The 21372-nt window shown below is 41.3% G+C and overlaps 1 protein-coding gene across 1 annotated transcript in view; it reads left to right on the top strand.

Annotated features, from left to right (window-relative positions):
• The window catches only part of SLC1A3 (solute carrier family 1 member 3), an 87215-nt gene extending 69240 nt beyond the window's left edge, over positions 1 to 17975 (top strand). The window contains exons 4-10 of the mRNA XM_053592123.1: positions 2218 to 2422; positions 5471 to 5513; positions 8363 to 8655; positions 10997 to 11230; positions 11799 to 11993; positions 14007 to 14141; positions 15746 to 17975. Of these exons, the coding sequence (XP_053448098.1) occupies positions 2218 to 2422; positions 5471 to 5513; positions 8363 to 8655; positions 10997 to 11230; positions 11799 to 11993; positions 14007 to 14141; positions 15746 to 15950 (1310 nt within the window). The 3' untranslated portion in view covers positions 15951 to 17975. The remainder of the gene's footprint in view (positions 1 to 2217; positions 2423 to 5470; positions 5514 to 8362; positions 8656 to 10996; positions 11231 to 11798; positions 11994 to 14006; positions 14142 to 15745) is intronic.
• Positions 17976 to 21372: the final 3397 nt, after the last annotated feature.

Raw genomic sequence — 21372 nt, 5'->3', positions numbered from 1 at the left:
GCGACAAGTTCAGGCAATCATGGGAAAGAGAATGGGCCCCTTCTGAGAAAAATCATTTCAAGCACATCCAAGCCAAGAGATTTAGAGATGTGATTCAGATTTGAAAATTAAAATGGGAGGATGGGGTACTTAGGTTAAGAACAGATTTAGCCCATTTTTAATGTAAAGTATTGAACTGGTACCATCTCAATAAATAAATACTTAACCCTTGGTTTCAAGAAAGTGGGTGAGGATAAAAGAGGCTAAGCTCATACACTAAAGATGAAATTGGCCTCCTCATCTGTGGAGCTGCAGTTGGTTCTCTCAGAGGCTGAAAGTGCACTAAACCTCATTCATAAGACCTGAGTTCCAGTTCCCACTCCATTCTCCTTGATGTCAATGAAAATCTTATATAGTTACTTAATTGATTTTTAATCTATCTTATTAAAAATACAAACATATTAGGTACTAAGTAAATGCTTAATATGAAAATTATAAATGATACAATTCAAATGAAATTATAAATTAAAGATCATGGCTTCAATTCCACCTAAACTAATTACGTTCATATTGAGAATTTTAGGAAAAACCAACCAGTTATCTGGCGATCAGGAACATGATTTTTTTCAATAATTTATCTTGGTCTAAATATGTTTGTGTGAACAGGGTCACTACCTAATGTTAAAATCTGATACTTGTCATTGAAATACAGTATAACCTTTTAATACATTTACGGAAATACAATTTTTAAATACAGTAGGACCTCTGTAAGCTGATCACCCAAGGGACCGTAACAAACTGGTCAACATAAGGAACTAAACCTACTGTACTGATATATACGTGTGGTGCATGTCCAGTCTATGAAAATTAGGTCAACTTAAAGAGGTGGTCAGTGTAGGGAAGTGATCAACTATAGAGGTTCTACTGTAGTAAAAAAAAAAAAAAAAAAATAGTTTGATGGACTATAATTGGATTTTAGTGTTTTAGTGGAACAGAGAAGATAAGGAAGAAAAGTGAAGAAACAGCCAATGAAACAGAGCCCATAGTACTATAGATAATTAAATCTTCTGAGAGTTTTGTGTCCATTTCTGATTATTTTCCAGCCTTGAAAGGATTGAGAAGTATTCCATTTGCTAGAGCCATTAGGGAAAGCTTAGAAGTCATGCTTCCTTTTTTTATATAAGATGACATCTTGCCTGAAGTAGACTTTGCAGATGTCCCGAAAATGAGGGAAAGAGGTTTTTTTAACATGAGGTGAAGTATCCCCGACCTGTGGGACAGGCAGAGCAAGACACGGGACAAGAATGAGAAGCATAGTACCAAAATGATTTTTAAATTATCTTTTCAATTATCAATGGAGATTTTCCTCCCCCTTTTTTTCTTTTCTTTTTTTTTCTTTCTTTTTTTTAGACAGGATCTTACCCTGGAGTGCAGTGGCATCATCATAGCTCACTGCACCTCAGAATTCCTGGATCCAAGCAATCCTCCTGCCTCAGCCTCCATATTAGCTGAGATTATAGGCATGCAACACCACACCCAGCTAATTTTTGTATTTTTTGTAGAGACAGAGTCTCACTTTTTTGCTCAGACTGGCCAAAATAATTATTTTTTAATTTTGATTAGGTGTGATAAAATGAAACAACAGAAAAACTATTGTAGAACTCTGGCCTTCTAACCAATGTGTCCTTTAAATGCAAATTTAAAATAGAATAGTAGCTTAAATTTTACATAAAAATCATCCAAAAGACTCCCAATATACAAAATAATAATTATTTTGAGAGAATTTAGTGGCAGTTATTCTGTATAAATCACCACAATGACTGAATTGAGGTAAATTATCCTGCCAGAAGTTTGTTTTTTTTTAATTTTTATACACACATGCACTTACTATTCACCCTTGTAGGTTCCCCAACTAGTAGTAACCTAGGGAAGAATTTTACTGCACTTTCAGACAATTAGAGAGCAATTTTTATTTGGCCACGTGGCATCAACTCTTAGGGCAGAAAACAAATGATTGTTTGCTGACACAGCTGATGCCTAGCCATTCTGTGGCTTTTCCCTTTAGTTTTAGTGAGGTCCTAATTATGTTTGGAACCAAGTTCTCTTAACACGTACAAGATCCCATTGTGGGGTGGAATGAGAACAGGGGAATATAAAAAGGAAATGCCGTTCCCACTGTCTTCCACTGGAGGATTCCCTGGACTGACTTCCTGAAAATCTTCTGTTTGCCTTCACCAGGAATGGCGGCCCTAGATAGTAAGGCATCAGGGAAGATGGGAATGCGAGCTGTAGTCTATTACATGACTACCACCATCATTGCCGTGGTGATTGGCATAATCATTGTCATCATCATCCATCCTGGGAAGGGCACAAAGGAAAACATGCACAGAGAAGGCAAAATTATACAAGTGACAGCTGCAGATGCCTTCCTGGACTTGATCAGGTATGTCTTTGCAAGCCCCAGTCTTTGGGTACATTTGGACCACCCAACCCTTCTTATTTGGGAAAGCTAATCGAACTCTGGAAGGGGTGTCTGACTGAACCTAGCCTTGCCAGACTTGAAATAGAGACCATATGTTTACTTCTTCCTAGAAGAAATGGCAGTAAGGATCCGTTTCTAATGTCATAAGAAAGAGGCAAGAAGAAGAAGGAATGGATGTAGATTCTGAGAGCCCTGCCTTTAGGACTCAGAATCTGGTCTCTCAGTTCTCCTCTCAACTATGTAACTCACCTTGGAATTTTAATAATTCTTTACCTATTTTTCTTAAGTCCTGCTCTTTAAGGCTAATTTTTAGTCAAGCATGGCCTGTTCATTTGGCTCTTCTGATGTAGGACTTGTGATCTGTATTATTCTCCATCATGTACTAGTTAGGTGCAGAAGGGACATTAGAGAGCATCTGGTCACACCTGTCCCAAGGTTTTTATTTTTTATTATTTATGAAGAATTTGACAGATCAGTAATAAATATTTAAAGGATGACTTCTTTAGCATCATTTTATGTACAAACCATATACTGATTACAAATGAGTCTTATCTAATACTTGGGGCCAACTTAGTCATAAAGTCCGCCTTTCTCGGGGCTGTGAAGTTAGCCAAAGTTTGATCCTGGCATCTTCTTGCTTGCTCTCTCCACACACCTGCCCTTGTTCAGTCAGGTCCCGGCAGGAAGCATCCTTGAAAGGAAAATTGAGGAAGGTTTGCAAAAGATTCAGGCAGAGTTAAGGGAACCCACAAAGGATGGTGAACCCCCAGAGCAGTTTTGTTACTACCCCTGGCTATGAAGGAGCAAGGGAAGGGTCTACAAGGAGCTGTAGCCACAGGAGAAAGGGACTTCGGGGTAGAAGCCATGGCTTTAATTGGAGAAAAGGAACTGTCATAGAGAGAGTTGATAGACTATATACATGGACTTCTTTCTCCCTATACCCTGTGATCTGTCTGTGCATACGGCTAGACAAACCAATGGAAACAAGAGAACCCACCTCCTATGATCCATAAGGGTCAGTGTCCCACAGCTTGGTGTCCCAGGGTACAGAGCAGAACGGAGAGTGAATCTAGAAGGGTAAATGGATGGTATCCCCAATGCAGGCCTCTAGATCCCCCACCTGTTCAGCAGTCCCCCACTATACCGTTACCTGCCCATCCTCCCCAAACCCAACCCTTCCCCCCATCTTTACAACCTACCTGCAACGCGACTGGGTTGCCAATCCTACTTTAATGGGTGCACCATTGATGATCTGAAGAAAACCCCTCTGAGGGGTTGATTTCATCTGCCACTACAAAGAATGGGTCTGTGGCAGGTAGGTTCAAGAGATATTTGGGGAATAGACCACCTCTTCAGCAACCCCTGTCAATTCCTACCGTAGGTAACCTTGTACCATATTCTCACCATTGGTGACCCTGTAAATCTATACATAAACACCACCCAACCACATGGGGTCTGTACTTGAAAACCCTTTTCAGGTAATTAATCACAATTAGCTGAATATAACAAACCATCCTATAAATTATTTCCTACCAAGTGGGCACCTGATAGCTATGTTTTTATTTAGTCTATACAGTTCATTAAGGCATTTCACCATTTGATGGGGAGGAACAGAGTCTTACTTTGTCACCCTTGTTAGAGTGCCCTGGTGTCATAGCTCACAGCAACCTCAAACTTTCCAGTTCTCTTTTCTCTTGCCTCAGCCTCCTGAGTAGCTGGGACTACAGGCACCCATCACTACACTTGGCAATTTTTAGAGACAGGGCCTTGCTCTGGCTCAGGCTGGTCTTGAACCCACGAGCTCAGGTAATCCACCTGCCTCAGCCTCCCAGTGCCAAGATTACAGGTGTGAGCCACTGCACCTGGCCTTACATTTCACCATTTTTTCATGAGCTTTACCCTCTGGTAGTTTGGATTAGGAACACTTTTAGCATATTTTATATTTTGTTTCCCTATAATTTTTTCTCCTTGTTTGAAGCATTGAGATCATGTTGTCCTTGGTCATATTGATCCATCACAGCTTTGCGTGTTTCTGCCTCTCCTTGCCTCAGTGACATGTGTGTGAATATCCTGTTCCCACCCTCTCACTTAACTTAAGCACTTATCCTGGAATCTCCTGAACACACACTTCTATCTAGGTAGTAGGATGAAAGGGACAAGAATTTATGACCTTAAAATATAATTTGGATAGTGCACAAGTACTATAATCTCAAGCTTTCAATAACTGCCCGGGCCATCTCTCCCAGTCTTCTGTCTTGGCGCCCTAATCATACTTCATAGTTAATCCAAACTCCTCTTTAACAGACGAGTCAACCAAGACATACATGGGTGCCGTGACTTGGCCAGGGCCGCACAGCTGCTTAGAAGCTCCCTGGCCAGTGTGTGGCTCCTCCCTTACCCCTCCACAAACTCAGACACTGCTCCAACATGGCCTCAAAAGTGACAAACCCCATCACATGGGTGTCAAGTTCAAATGTTGTGGACCATCTCTCCATTGTCCACCAAAGAGCCACAGAAGCTCCAGCAATTCAGTGCCAATATCCCATCCCCTGGAAGGTCTTTAGGAGGTATTTTTAGAGAACAAAATTCCACCGTCTGACCATGACTTTTGATTCAGAACATTTGGTCCCTAGACACATGGTACGATAACCAGAATGACTACTATTGAATAATACATCAGTTGCCAGAATGCTCATTATAAAAGGCGTTCCGTTCTCACTTTGATTTCTCCCGAAGAGCAGTTTTGATAATTTAATGGCTGAACAGAAAATCCTATTGGCTGACAAGAGGATAGAAGAGTTGAATTGGAGACTTCCCTGAAAAATGTGAACTCCATGGGTCACGTGTAGGAAGACCATATGTTCCATTTCAAGTCACCAAATCCACCAGAATCTTGCTCTTTTTCCATCGGTTGCTTGGTTCAATGCACTCTTTACCTGACAACAATACAGTATTTAAGGAGCAAACATTATTTAGAAAAATTTTTAAGTGACTATTTTTTCTTTACAGGAACATGTTTCCTCCAAATCTGGTAGAAGCCTGCTTTAAACAGGTAAACACTCTACAACTCTAATAATTCACCTTTGAAATTCTTTTTTGACATACCAAACCAAATAAGATCCTCTCTTCCCTGCCCCCACCCCCATTTCTGTACAAAAAGAAACACTTCTCTTGCTAACCAAATGGAAAACACAAGGGTTTTCTGGGGAAGTTTTGCGGGAGGGGTTATTAGCTCACACTGAAAGCCTATCAGTTGCCTACACAGTATTTCTTACATAGAAATAGCTCACTGAGTCTCTGTTATTTTTAAGAAGACTAATCACAAGACCCCTTCGCCCTACTCACACTTCCCACATGCAGAAGCCCACCAAAGCAAATTCCAATATAAAATACGCTTACAACTTGCTTTAGACAATACTTGAGACATTACTCAGGTTTCTGAGTTTTATTTGAGAATCTAGTGGTTTGGTCTTTAGATGTTTACTGAGGGCCTAGTGGGTTCTAAAGAAGAACCACATCAGAAAGGCATGACATCATCATTTATGGAATGCATACTATGTGCCAAGCACTAATGTTATATTTAGTTTTCACGTAAATATAACCAAGTATCATTGTCTTCATTTCTTATCTGTAAGAACTCGGGGGAATTATGTAATAGCCACAAGTTCTCACAAGTAGTAAATGGCAGGCTCAAAATTCAAATCCATTATGTTTACTCTTTCTACTATTCCATTCTGCTTCTAAGAAAGAAATATCCAGGATAAGTTAGATGAGGTTCCTTTTAGTTCATATCTAAACAACTCTTGGTATTCTATGCTTTGGATCCAAATATTTACTATTATTAGATAGTAAAATCAATAAGCTTTATTATAACTTCACTCGAATATAAAAGGTTCATTACTCAAAATATCAACAGGGAAACAGATATTCTAGGTTAAAGTTCCCAGACATTTCTCCAGATGGTGTCAGTTCACCCTATTATAATTTCCCAGCCCTTCTTCTTAGGATCTGAAAAACAAACACATCTCCAGCCTCATGGTGAAGCAGGTTTTTACACATGTAAGTCCCTGCTTTGTTTTTTGCCTCTTTAAAAAATTTTTATTGTGGGCAGCGCCTGTGGCTCAAAGGAGTAGGGTGCTGGCCCCATATGCCAGAGGTAGTGGCTTCAAAACCAGCCCCGGCCAAAAAAAAAAAAAAAGCTGCAAAAAAAAAATTATTGAGACTATTTTTAATAAGTAATGCATGCATGCATTACAAAATTTAAGCAATTCTTTCTTTAAAAAATAAAAGGCCTAAGAGGCCAAAATCTAACTTTCCTAATCTTCTTTGTTCAAAAACAACTGTAACCATAAATAACATACTACCCCTTTGAATCCAACCCCAGCACCATGGGGCTGACTATTCCAGTTAGTCAGCTGGCACTGGGTGATATCAAAAACGCTGATTTTTAAATCTTTCTGATGAGAAAAGTGATGATTCATGTAGATTTATTTTGTTGGTTTGGGATTGCATTCACAGGATTTTGAAGGGGAAGCAAATGTTTCTGAGGTCCAGTTGGCTTAGTCCAGAATGCAAACAAAGTTGCAGTTTCTCTGTAGGCTACAAACTGTGTCTAAGGGGAAAGAGTTTGAAAATCCACACTGGCCAATCCATAAAATGCATAAGCATCCAAAAGAATAAAGAAACTTGAGAGTTGAATAGAATAGGAAATGAACAGGGGTCGGATGTTTTTTGTTACTTGAAATTGCCAGCAGTACTACTGATTGTGCAGAAATGTGTCCATAGTACTGACAGCTGACCATGCCCTGAATTGGGAATAGTGGCTTTCCAGTGCACAAGAAAGTCTCCTGTTTGTTCTCGATAAAGAAATGGTCAAGCACTTCATTTAGTGGCAGTGCTTTTCTCCCTTCTATTCTAGATCCCGGCACCATCCATACATTATTACTTTCACTGATGCTTTGCTACATTAAAATCATAGAGGGATGGGCTTAATTTTTTCACAGGGCCCCAACATGTACTCAGTATCACCTGTCTGGGGCATCTATGCAGAAACTATGGGGAAAAGACCACCTCTTGAGTTAGAAAAGAAAGAAACACCATTATGGACTTGGAGAAAGTGAGTTGTCATCACCAAATTATCAACCAGGCACCTATTCTTAAAAGCTGATATTATCAGGAACAGCTTAGACATTGTTTTCTTTGGGATTTTTATTTTTAAACAGATGGAGTCTTGCTGGGTTGCTCAGGCTGGTCTCAAACTCCTGGGCTCAAACAACCCTCCTGCAGCCTTCCAAATTGCTGGGATTATAGGCATGAGCCACCATGTCTAGCAATTTTTAACATTTAATACCCACTGAAATCTCCAACTGAGTCTAATCCCTGAAGGGCTTTGTCATTGAGCACCCTTAGCCGTCATTATTATAAGATGTTGTCATATATTCTGTTTAATTTGGTCATGACACCCCTGTGAGGTTTAACATTTATTCCTGTTTTCACAGCTGGGGAATATGAAAGAAAAGATGTGAAATGATTTGTCCACAGTCCCATAGCATGATCCCCATAGAAAGTAAAAAGAATCATTGTGACTATCTGGGGTTCTTTTTAATCCCATCATAGTCATTTTATTAGGGTGTCAGAAGAAAGCAACAGCACATTTGTGTGTTTAGTTCAGCATCATTAGCAAAATATCTCTTTCCTATTATGATTTGTTATGTATTTGAGTGTGTGTCTGTATGTTTGTGTTGAGGGGTTTGCCACAGATTAGACAGATAGAGGTTGTCTATGACACTATTCTCTGAACATAAAATAATATGTAGAATTATAGAAAATTTGGACAACAGGAAAGTATAGAGAAAAAAATAAAAATCACCTTTAATTCCTGTTGTGCTTTTTATTTTTAAGTTTAAAACAAACTATGAGAAGCGAAGCTTTAAAGTACCCATCGAGTCCAATGAAACTCTCGTGGGGGCTGTGATAAACAATGTGTCGGAAGCCATGGAGACTCTTACGCAGATCACGGAGGTGATGGTCCCAGTTCCGGGATCTGTGAATGGAATCAATGCCCTGGGATTAGTCGTCTTCTCCATGTGCTTCGGCTTTGTGATTGGAAATATGAAGGAACAGGGCCAGGCCCTGCGGGACTTCTTTGATTGTCTTAACGAAGCCATCATGAGACTGGTAGCAGTGATAATGTGGTATGTATTTCCATTTGCTGTGTGTGATATATGCAAGATGCTTATTGCCATCAACCTGTGTTCTGTTCTGGGGATGATGCCAGGAGGCAGGATGGCCAGTTGCCGTGATCTCACTCCAGTAAGCATGAGAAAATCAATGAATGTCCGCACTTGTAGAGAGCTCAAACCTACTTGCAAGCTTCTCTCAAGAAGATTGCTTCCTTGCTTTGAAAAGGTGTCAGCTCCTTCACTCCAGTGCTGATGGATTCCCCATTCTTCATTATCCATTCAAGACCTGCCTATTGAGTATGTACTATACTTTAAGTGTACAGTGCCAGGCAGTGTGAATACAGAAATGAAGAAAACATACAAGAATACCATGGATCTTGCATTCTTTTAAAGAAGGAAGATGATGAACAAATAAATCAACCATATGCTTTAGTCACAAGTGCTATGAAAAAATAAAATAAAACAAAATAGTAGGTGACTGGGAAAAGAACATGAAATTTGTCCTGGATGGGACAGAAAGGCCTTGGAGAAGGTGACATTTTTTGCTAAGACCTGAATAAACAGAGAAGTGCCAGGAAGATAGCGTTCCCAGTGGAGGAAAAAGCAGAGGCCCCACAACTATCAGGAAGACTGAGCCTCTGTATCAGCCGTAACAAAGAAATATAAATGGCAGTTCTGCAGCAGTATCTGAAGGACCCAAGGGAAGTATTATAGAACACCAGGCCACAATTTATAACAAAACTTCCCTTAATAAAGTTGAGAGCAGGAAAAAAAAGAAAAGACCAAATCCAAAGAGGAACATTGACCTTGGAGAGGAAACTTTCCCAGCAGGGAGAGAACCCTGTGATTGGCTTAGGCCTCACGTGGGGGTTGCCTGCCCCTTATGCTTTATTTTTAATCTAGACTCCTTGGCACATGAGGCAGGAAGACATCCATTGCTAAGAAAAGCACTGACTCGCCAACATGATTAAAAATGTCCTTTGTCTTTAATGCCACCAAAGCCCAGAGAAATTCATTTTTCAGGAGTTTATACAAGATGAATATGAACTTGGACACAAAGATGAATCACAAAGTGGTCTCCACAGGAGCCCCCAGTTGGAAGGCTCCTTTGAAATCCTGGCAGGAATGAAAGTGGACATTTATCTTCATATTATTAAAATGTCTCCACCTTTCACCTCTTTCATGAAAGAAGCCTATTCAAGGCCACTGAATGAACCTCACATGTAGCCTCTCTAGCCGTACATTTGCCTGCACATTCAGTATTGAGTTATTACATTTCTGAAAACAGGTACTCCTATGATTTCCTGGCCTGTGTTTTTAAAGGCCTTTTGAAAGAAGCATTGTATTTTTCAATTTGAAATTAAGTTCTCCACAGTTCCCCAGCACATTCTACTCCTTAAGGGTGATTGGCTTTCCTGTGTTTGGTAATGTGAGTTTGGTTGCAGTGACTGCACACATCAGACAAAAGCGAGTTGAAAGTGGACAGCAGGGCCTTTAAGCAACCAGCATTTCAGTCACTTGGCATCTCAGTTGTTCATTCTTGCATTCTGCAGGAGAAAAGCTCAGAAAAGGTAATAGTAGCCTATGGGTAATAATTACTAAATTAGAATACCTCTACTTTTATTGAGGTAGTACAGACATGCTCGTTATTAAGTTTATAACACCTTCTGTTTATGAGAAGTGGTACTAGTTTTCTGTTTGCACTATAACATAAAATTTTCTCTTAGAGTAAATTGACCTAAGTAAAAAAGTAAAGAATGCTACTGTTTTGAGAATACTACTAAGTAATATTATAAGCAGTGTGTAGACATGAAAAAACAATAATAAAAGTGGTCATTGAAGAAGAGAGCTAATGAAAAACCTGAACACTGAGCTAGCATTGTGTGCCTCTTCCTTGAACTTGGGAATCAGGTTCTAATATGGAAAATGCCTCCAAAACTCTGGCTGTCAGCACAGTGGATTCTGGCAGTTCAGGGCACTTAGCAGAGGAGCACAAGGCAGGAGAAATGGATGGCATCTGAGGACCAGAAAAATGACCAGCTGCGGCAAAGTGAGAACCATCTGGAAAACAGAGATGGGTAACAATAGCTGTGTACCTGCCTTTTTTCATGGGTTTAAGAGGAAAAAGTAATTGTCCCAAAGAAATTCTGAGTGAGAAGAAAGCCTGACACTGCACTAATCAAGGAAATTTATATTTTAAAAAAGAAGTTCACGGCTTCTGCAAGTTCTAGTACTACCATGGGCAAAAAAGTTTGGAAATCCCCTTTCTTTCCCTCTTTCTTAGCACTTAGAAGTTTCACTAGACTAGCTTGGTAGAAACCAGCCCCTGACTCTGCGTGCTGCTTCTCCACAGGTACGCCCCTGTGGGCATTCTCTTCCTGATCGCTGGAAAAATAGTCGAGATGGAAGACATGGGTGTGATTGGGGGGCAGCTTGCCATGTACACTGTGACCGTCATCGTCGGCTTGCTCATTCACGCAGTCATTGTGTTGCCCCTCCTCTACTTCTTGGTAACACGGAAAAACCCTTGGGTTTTCATTGGAGGGTTGCTGCAAGCTCTCATCACAGCTCTGGGGACCTCCTCAAGGTATGTGTATATGTGCAGCTTAGTCCTATCAGAAACTGTGTCTGAAGCTTTTCTAGGAACTGGAGCCTCTCTAGTTGAGGCTAAGAGAGGAAGCATTTGGTTCTGGGTTTTAACTTCCAGGAAAAATGAATTGGCTTTTTCTCTTGATATTCATCAGACCTACTTAGGATTCAGTGAATGGCTGGCTACATATATATACACACACACACACTCTTCCTGGGGACAAAATGGAAATCAACTACTTTTTCCTGCCCACGCTCCACTCCCTCTCCCAGTTGACATTTACTACAGGGAAAAATGCCAGAGTGACCTGGCCCGGGCTGTGGTGATGGGCAGTGATCACAAGTGATGCCACACAGAGGAACCCAGAAGCAGGAGAGCTGCCAAATGACCCTGTGAGGGGACCAGAATGTTCCTAACTCCACTACCCTAGTTTTACAAGTGCTGAGTTAGTTCCCTTTAAGTTGGGACATAGGACAGGAAGGAACTGTCTGTCCAAAGGACCAACCACACACACGAGCAGAACTGCCAGGACCTCAGCTGACACGCCCTCTTTCACTGTTCTCAGCTCTGCCACTCTGCCCATCACCTTCAAGTGCCTGGAAGAGAACAATGGCGTGGACAAGCGCATCACCAGATTCGTGCTCCCTGTGGGGGCCACCATTAACATGGACGGGACCGCCCTCTATGAGGCTTTGGCTGCCATTTTCATCGCTCAAGTTAACAACTTTGAACTGAACTTCGGACAGATTATTACGATCAGGTATAAGGAACAAGTTCTACCCAACATTTTCTGAAGAATGTCTTTAAAAGACTGGAGGATGACCAGGGTTGGGTGAAGAAACTGGTTGCCAGGAGGATCATATATGAGGTTGAGGGATTAGTTTTATTTTTATACTTAGACTTTTTTTATTGGTTTTTAAATTAAAGATGTACACACTTGTTAGTAACAAAATTCAAATAATACAGAAGTGTTTTAAGTAAGTCTGAAAGCAACAGGAGACTTTAAGCCTCACAATCTAGATCAGCCTCTGCTTTTCATTGTTGTGAGGTCTGTTTTTAATTATTATTAGCAATGTATTTTGTAGATCCAAATAAGTCTGATTTGGGGGCTTTTTCAAAACATTTTATTACTACAGTTGTCCTACATGTAGGAAAGTTAAACATCTTCTACCTAGATCTAAAAAATTGTGAACACTTTACCATTTTTGCTTCCTCTTTCTCTTTCTTTCTCTGCCATTATGACATTCCAAATCTCAAACTCTCTGGCTCAAGCAATTCTCTTGCCTCAGCCTCCCTACAGGCACCCGCTATAATGCCCCACTATTTTTAGAGACAAGGTCTCACCCACTCGGCCTCCCAGAGTGCTAGGATTACAGGCATGAGCCACTATGCCCAGCTGAGTCGCTCAAGTATTTCCACCTGTCTCATTGGGGTGAATTTTTTTTTTTCAGAGTCCTACTTTATCACCCTCAGTAGAGTGCCATGGTACCATGGCATCACAGCTCACAGCAACCTCCAACGTCTTGGCTTAGGCGATTCTCTAGGCTGGGAAATGTAGACTTTATTCCAAACATCCCTATACTAGCTAAAAATCCTACTACCATAGAAGAGAAACAGAATGGGGAACCAGGATTACTTTCTGCCATAGACTTAGTACTTTAGTAATAACATTTTATATCTAGGTAATACTTTACTTACAAGATATTTGGAACTGGGGATGGGGGCTTATGACTGACTGTAATCCCAGCAATTTGGGATGCTGAAGCAGAAAGATCATTTGAGACCAGAAATTGGAGGCTGCAGTGAGTCATGATCATACCACTTTACTCTAGTCTGGGCAACCCTGTCTCTAACCTGGATGGAGTTTAAGCACATTCTCCTTAGTAAAGTATCACAAGAATGAGAAAGCAAGTATCCAATGTACTGAATACTAATGTGAAGCCAGTAGACAATCTAATACATGCCCACAGTAGAGAAAAACTCAATTCAATTCAAGTTGGGGAGAGGGGGAAGGGGGAAAGAGAGAGAGAGAAGGATTGGTGTGCTCTCACTTAGTGGACACGATGTAAGGGTATATGGCTCTTGGGTATGGGACACAACCACATGGTAACCTAGATGTGTCTACTCTCACATTAACCTGAAATTAAAAGTAAAAAATAAAAAAATAAAAGTACTGATGGTGAAAAAAATAAGAAGAAAAAGAATAAAAGTTTAAACATAAAATATTTGCTTTGCAAACCAGGTTCACAGTGCCTCCATAAAATATTTACATTTTTTGTGTTACAGAACTTTGTTCATAAATTATTTTGCTTTTGAATTAATAAATCTTATTTTTTTCCTGCAATTAATGATACATGTTCAGTACCTTTACAGCCTTCCACTTTGATTGGGGAACTATTAGAAACAAATTATTGTAAGTCAACAGCATTTTAGACCTTACAAAATAATTTCAGTGACACAAAAAGCATGTGGTTAATAGTTTCTTCATTTAAAAACAGTTATTAACAACAGGATCAACCTCATAAGGGTTGCTGTGAGGATCAAATGACATGAGCCATGCATAGCATATCAGGTGACACATAATAAGCACATGATAAATATCAGTATGAGTATGAGCTCAATGATTTTTTAAAGTCTCATTTACATTTTTCTGAAGCATATCCTCTTCCATTACATGGCAAATTGGCTCCTGGCACTGTGCATGTTTGCAGGGTAGATGCTGTACTTGGGGAGATTTGTAAAAATGTTTTCTGTTTTGTACTTTGCTCAACAGTATCACAGCCACAGCTGCCAGTATTGGGGCAGCTGGAATTCCTCAGGCAGGCCTTGTCACCATGGTCATCGTGCTGACCTCTGTGGGACTGCCCACTGACGACATCACACTCATCATCGCAGTGGACTGGTTCCTGTGAGTACGCTCGACTGTACCCTGGCCCACTGTCGCAAGTCCCCTCTCTGTCATTCTAGGGCACCAGGCAGACTAGCACGCCTGCCAAAAGAACTCCAAGAGAAGGTTAGCTTAGCAGATAATGAAACTGCCCTCATTGCCCGGTTCCTGGCCCTTATCTGGAGACAGAGCCCAGACGCCATGCACCGTGCTCACTCACTCCCCTATCAGCCCACAGGGCACATCTGGTTGCTGCACTTCTCACTCCATAAAGCCATTCTGGGATTGGGAAACCTGCAGTCTACAGAGCCAACATAATCAGCAAGGCCACTTCTGAATTGCACCATGCTTTGCCACAGTGGCAGCCTCAGGCTCGGCCCCAGTGGGGGTGATGTTCCCGTCTGAGCCCAACAGAGGGAGGAGTGGTCAGGCAGACAGTGGGAGGAGAACTAGCACCATTAAGTGGAATCGATTTTTGACTCTGGGCAAAGTTCCAAAAAGTGTACCCTCCACACCCTCGGACCCTAACATCCAAGGACCATCCCACTGCCCCCTTCCCTCATTCATCCAGCTGTCATTCTCTGCCCCTATTCTTCAAAAGTTCCCTTCCACTTTTCAAGTTTTCCCAGGCTGCCCACAGTCAATGTCTAACACAGTAGGTGCTGGCAATTTAAGTACAATTTAAATTTATTTAAAGGTTTTATTAATACATTCATTACACATTGGCATAAGTAATTTTTTGTGAAAAATAACCATTTTTCAAACCAAAAATTTAGTGAAAAGAATGGCACCACTCTCCACTTTGCAAGTTTTCTTAATGTCTGACTTAACACAAGACAGATGGAATTTCCTAACTGCTTCTGCATTCTGTGTTGTGATAGCACACATGTTGTGGTCTTTGTGAAACTCCACCATATGTTCCTGAGAAAATGAGAGTAGATGGCTAGATGACATCTTAGTGTTATTATAAGAATAGTTTTGACCTCTAGGACACTCAGGGTCTCTGAAGCACACTTTGGGAACCTCTGGTACAAAGGAGTGCCAGTTAGAGGAAAGGGAAGGTTTTTTTGGTTTGTTTTGAGATAGTCTATGTCGCCCTTGGTAGAGTGAGGTGGCATCACAGCTCACAGCAACCTCAAACTCTTAGGCTTAAGTAATTCTCTTGCCTCAGCCTCCTGAGTAGCTGGGACTACAGGTACCCACAACAACGCCTGGCTATTTTTTGTTGCGGTTATCATTGTTGTTTAGCTGGCCCAGGCCGGGTTCAAACCTGCCACCCCCAGTTTACGTGACTGGCTCTGTAAACCACTGTGCTATGGGAGCTGAGCCAGAGGAAAGGGAAGTTTTAAATGAAAGGAGAAAGAGAAGGGACATTCCCCACTGTTGGGACTCTTAGCTACAAACTAGTAACTGAATGAACCTTAATCATCCCTGTCCTTATAACTTTTAATAGGTACTATCATAAATGTTATATGTCTGTTATGTAATCATGCAGTTGATGGATACAGCACACTAAATTTTAAGAGATGCTTCTAAAGACATTGACAGTCAGTTCATAATATAAGTTGAAATCTCACGATGTTCACGGGAGCCTCATTATTCCTGCCTCCCCACTATGCCTGCAGGGACCGCCTTCGAACCACCACCAACGTGCTGGGAGACTCCCTGGGAGCTGGGATTGTTGAGCACTTGTCACGACATGAACTAAGGAACCAAGATGTTGAAATGGGTAACTCAGTGATTGAAGAAAATGAAATGAAGAAGCCATATCAGCTGATTGCCCAGGACAATGAACCTGAGAAACCCAACGACAGTGAAACCAAGATGTAGACTGACATAAAGAAAAGCTATCTTGAGCACCAGGTGTTTGGAAACTATTATAAAATGTCTTCATCTCGTTACAGCTCATTCTCTCCAGTAAGCCCTTCATCTCCCTTTTCCTCCTTACTCTGATAGGATTGGGAAGTATTCATCCAGAAACAAGGGAGCATTTTGCAGTGGCCAGAATGTGTAATTTGAAATTTTTAAATCATTTCATGTTAGTCTTACCCATGATATTCAGAGATCAGAAATAATCATGATCAGATCTTAATAACTGTGTGGCACATAATCCTGTAAATGTGATCTTAAAAGTTAAAGAAGTAAGTGAACAGTAAGCTAAAAGCATTTTTAAATCAACTTTGACATTTAAACATCCTTCAGAACAAAATTGAGTTTTAGTCTCAAAGAGTAACAAGTTGAACTGCAATCGGTTTTCAGTTAAGAGTGTTTCCCCTCTCTCTTCCCACTGGTGCACCTATTGTATTAGTAGCGAGGTGAACATGCACACCTAGCACAGCAGTGAGGAGGGGCAGAAAGCCAAGTTGTCACATGGCTTTGAGTAAGTCACATGTCATCACTGGGCCTCGTCCTCATCTATAAAATGAGTGACTTCCCTAGATGCCTCTGTGGTCTCTTCTAGCCCAGACATCCTATGACATGAAAGAGCCTGTCCTCTAGTTCCACTTGGAGCAAGTAACAAGCACCATTCCGTGGAGCACCAGGCTTTCAGAAAGGACATGGAACAGGAGTGAACATTTCTAACTAGGGACAGGATGGCTGTGTGGTTCAGCAGGTCCTGTGTCCAAAATGCCAGTTCTGTATGCAAATTGCCAGGCAGAAAGCTATTCCAGGAGTTGGATTATTCATAAAAATCTTTCACAGTTCATCCCAGCAGAGAAAGTATTCCCTTCTTTCCCACTCTTCCCAAACTGAAGGGACTGTTGCAGGAAGGATGTCTTTCTCACCACTCCTCAACTGATGGTAGACTTTTTTGGAAATAGAAGACTAGCAGCTAGCAAGGATGCTCATGGTCGTATTATGGAACACTAAGGAGCTAGAAAAGAATGGAGTAAAGTTGACCTTATAAAAAATAGATTTTAAAACATCAAGAGTATGGGTCTTCTTTAAGGAAGAATGAAAAAGGAGAGGTTCATTTTTGCTTTTAATTTTTATCTGAAACACGTTTTCTCTTCAGTTCAAAATCATTCAAGATCATTTATATATTTTAAAGAAGAATGAGCTCTTCTCTGATTGATAGGGGTCTATGAGTTAGGTGGGTGGTCTTGCATTTGAAAACGTTTTTTACTTTAATCAAAATTTCTCAGAATGAGAAAAACAAAATATTTCCTTGTGTTGGAATCCCACTTATGAAATCATTCAAAATTTTCAACTGGAGTGGGTTTGCTTTTGTTTTGTTAGTATCCCTAAGAGAAATGGTAGACTATGAAACAGTATGAAGACAATGTCAGTGAGATTGCAAGAAAAAACAGCAGGGGCATTAGTTTCAGGCAAGGGAGCTCCCAGGTTTAAAGGAGATTAATTTTTACCCCCTAAGGAATATCCAGGCAGAGATGCTGAATGGGAGCTTTCAAACAATACCAGCTGTGTTTGAGTTTCTGACTAAAAATGGTAAAGAATGGACTTAATTATGCTAACAGACTGAAAATCTAGACATATTTGATATATATTAGAGGTATTTTTATATAGATCCTGAGCATTATGTATGTATAAAAGTTAACATTAGGCAATGGTGGAGTAACCATTTGATGTCAAGCTCTATTTGGGAAATACACTACAAAAGATAACGTACATGGCTGTCATCTCATGACACTAGTAGAGCAAAATTAATCCTGTCTAATTCTGTTACACAAGGTGATTTTTTTATACTAACCATTCCTTATGGAAAGCAGGTCCTTTATGGCAATCCTCTTGCCAGCCCGTCACAGGCTCTGCATACACGTACATCCAGTGTTGACTGGGAAGCATTCCTTTGTAGATGTATTTTCAATAAAGAAAAAAATAGTTTTACATTAATATCTTTGCATGTTGTTGTTATTCTTCTTCCTAAAGGAAAATAAATTTTCCAGTCATGCAAGTATTGCAATGAGCGCAAGGCATGGTGGGAAAGGGTGCCACCCAGCAAGGCAAGCCGTTAGCAGAACTAGTAGGGGAAGGGAGCCACAAGAAAGTAAGTCAGGACACACTGCTCCTGCTCAACTCCAAGAACTGGAGCCGGAAACAGAAGGAGGTGAGGGAAGCACTTTGCTGTGACAGCCTGCACTTAACTTGTCCATGTCAGATTTAAATTCCTCAGGTAAATGGAATCATTTCCATGTTGGGATTAGAAAAGTGTAATGCCACCACCCATTCTTCCAGAAAAGTAATTTCCTGTCTGACCTTCAAATTAGGTAGATTTATCTCTGTGATTATTGCCACCGTTTGTGGAAAGAGCTGGATAAGATCCCCAGGGATTTTCACAAGTAGCCATTGTGCCAGTAAACCACTTTAACTCATTAAGAATGACTTATGGACAACTACTTATGTCCTTCATGCTTTTTAATAAAGAATTGGCAGGCCATATCATGAACTCTCCAGAGTGAAGTCATTTCTAGAGATCCATGAATCTGACCCTCTCCCTGCAGATGTCAGCCAGAGAGGGGAAGGGCTCCTAAGAAGGGATTTTGGATACAGAGGTCACCCATGTGAACACTTCAGAGGGTTCACAGCCCTTGAAATTGGGAACAGTTGTGTGCATCTGTCTCCCCCACCCCACCCCACCCCCGGGGGTGGGTGAATTCCTTAATTTCCATCAGTTTTTCTAAAGTATTTATGACCCCCCCAAAATTTACAAATCACTGTTTGATCCATTTATCCTAACTTTCTTGAAGGCATATATGAAATTCACATAGCAATCTGAGAGAAGGAACCGATCACAGCCTGAGGGAGCCAAAGCTGGTGCCCCAGGGGATTACAAAACCGGGAAACATTCTGAGAAGTGCCACAAAGATTGATCCACTGCTAGGAAGTGCTCCCTCCTGCAGGGACAGATTTCCTTCCCTTCTGCACCCTAAGCCCACCTCCACCGTGTACGCTTGAGAGGCTGGTCATCATCTGTGGAGAGGCCATTACAGCTGAGGGACAGGGCAGCTCAGCCGGAGAGTGCCCAGGACCGAGCCCTACCTACATGCGCCAGTCACAGAGCTGTTCACAGATGGAGGAGCTATGGAAAATTTTCAGGCTGACACTTTTTTGTTTGTTTCTGATAAGTAAAAACATTCAACAAGATTTTTAAATCCTAGCCTCAGAAGTTAAGAGTCTATGGCCCTGCCTTCCCATATCCGTCCTTTCACCAACCCCACTGTCTGACTCAAGCAGGACTCCCTTTCCCAAGTGAAAGAACCTCGCTTGATCCATAAAGCCCTTTTTTCTGTGCCTTTATTCACATACGCCACGTTGAAAACAGTTTTTTTAGTGCCCCTAATTGAATAGGTCTGGAGGAAGCTTGGAGGAGGGAGGCGGCGAGGGGACGATCCTGCGGGGTCCGGGCGGCCGGCCGCGCCGCTGACCCCAGGCTGCTGTCACTCACCCGCCTCCCCGGCGGCCGCGCTGCCCCCTCTCTCACCAGGGTGGTCTCAGAACTGGGCGACAATGCCCAGCTCTGTGTGGCCTCGTCCGGGGCCAGAGCGGTTGCGAGGTGTCACGCCGAGGGCAGGCTCCGAATGAATAGGACGACAGGAAAGGAAGGAAGGGACAGCGACGGGAGCTCGCGGGCATCGTCCTCAGCGGCAAGTGGGAGGCCTCCGGGGTGCGCTGGGCAGGGTCGGGGTGCGAAGCTCACAGTGGCCACCAGAGGGAGCCCGGCGCCCACGTGGTAGTCACAGATCTGCTCCCAAACGGAGCTAGGAAATTTTCAGGTTAACGTTGTTTTATTTTCTTGGGAGTCCTGCGGGCAGGGGGCTGAACTTCCTCTTAAAGAGACCCCGCTTTGGTAACGTCGATCTCCAGGGTCTCCAGAGCAGAGACGGATCAATGTGCGAATGCCATCAGGCTGTTTAAAATTCTTCTTGGGGAGATTTTGTATAGTTGATGCTATTTCAGAACTTGATATAGGGCTGTTCAACATTTCCACTTCTTCCTGGCTAAATCTAGGAAGGTGGCATGGATGGAGCTGGAACATATTCTCCTAAGTAAAGTATCTCAAGAATGGAAGAAAAAGTATCCAATGTACCCAGTACTTTTATGAAACCAATTTATATTTACTCACACTTTCTTATTTGTTATTGTAGTTGTCATTGTTGTTTAGCAGGCCCGGGCCGGGTTCCAACCCGACAGGTCGGGCGTAAGCGGCCGGCATCCTACCCACTATGGGCGCTGAGCCTCAACCTTCACTTTTGAAACATTCACATTAAAAAAAAAAAAAAAACAGAAACATTCACATTTTGCTGAATTGTGCATATAAGTATGGTTGTCAGATAAAACACAAGACACTCAATTAAATTTGAATTTCAGATAAGTAACAAATAATATATAATAAGTATTAAATAACATATAATGTGTTAGTGTAGGTATGCAAAATATGGCATACATTTTTATTTGTTAATCTACATTACAAGTGAAACAAAGAACTCAAGACCATTTGTTTGCCCTAACAAAGTGAATATTATAGGTGAAAGAGTTTGTGTGTTGGGGAAGAGTGTCTTCATTATAAAATAAAAATCCCAATTTTCAACTTCTCTCTGAAGGCAAAAAAAATGTATTTACAAAGGCAGTTTACATCTGACATTTCCCACTATTTATTTGTTCTTGGGACATTATCATTCATTATGTGCTTGTAAATCTTGTGGCCGCAGTTAACAAGCCTGATAAATTATCTTTAAGACTTCACAAAACTATTTTAAATAAACTGAACAATGTATCAGTTATCTATGCTTGAAATAGATTAAGTCTCACATCTGGGTTTCTTTTCTTCCCTTTCCCATTTTCTTCATTCTTTTCTCACTTCTAACTCCCACCTTCCCCCCACTTCAACATAAAATGTTTTACGTAATTCCATTAGAGTGCTGAAAATTTGGCCTGTGCATACTATTTTCCAATGTTTCCCCTTCATCTGAGGAAGCGTCTTTTTAATCACCCATTTCTTTTCATATTGTGCTGCTCAAAGCTCATCATTTTCCAGCTGCTATAGAGTTGGGAATGAGGCATTTTTTAGTCTCTTCAGGGAACTCTAGCCTCCTCCATCAATGAGAATTATTTCCCCAAAAGCCCCTTTCTTAAACCGAGGGTGAAGGATATGAAAAGCAGGACCTAACTGGTACTGCACAGAGAAAAAAAAACAAAATCATACGCTATTTCCCAACGATGGCATATGCTCCCCCATGTTAAAGACGGCAGCGAATCTGCTAGATGATGGTGTCAAATGATAACCTTCAGA

Source organism: Nycticebus coucang, chromosome 1 (genome assembly GCF_027406575.1).
Source record: "Nycticebus coucang isolate mNycCou1 chromosome 1, mNycCou1.pri, whole genome shotgun sequence".
Taxonomy (NCBI): Eukaryota; Metazoa; Chordata; class Mammalia; order Primates; family Lorisidae; genus Nycticebus; species Nycticebus coucang.
The sequence above is the reverse complement of the archived record's forward strand: the minus strand, read 5'-3'. Positions and strand labels throughout refer to the sequence as shown.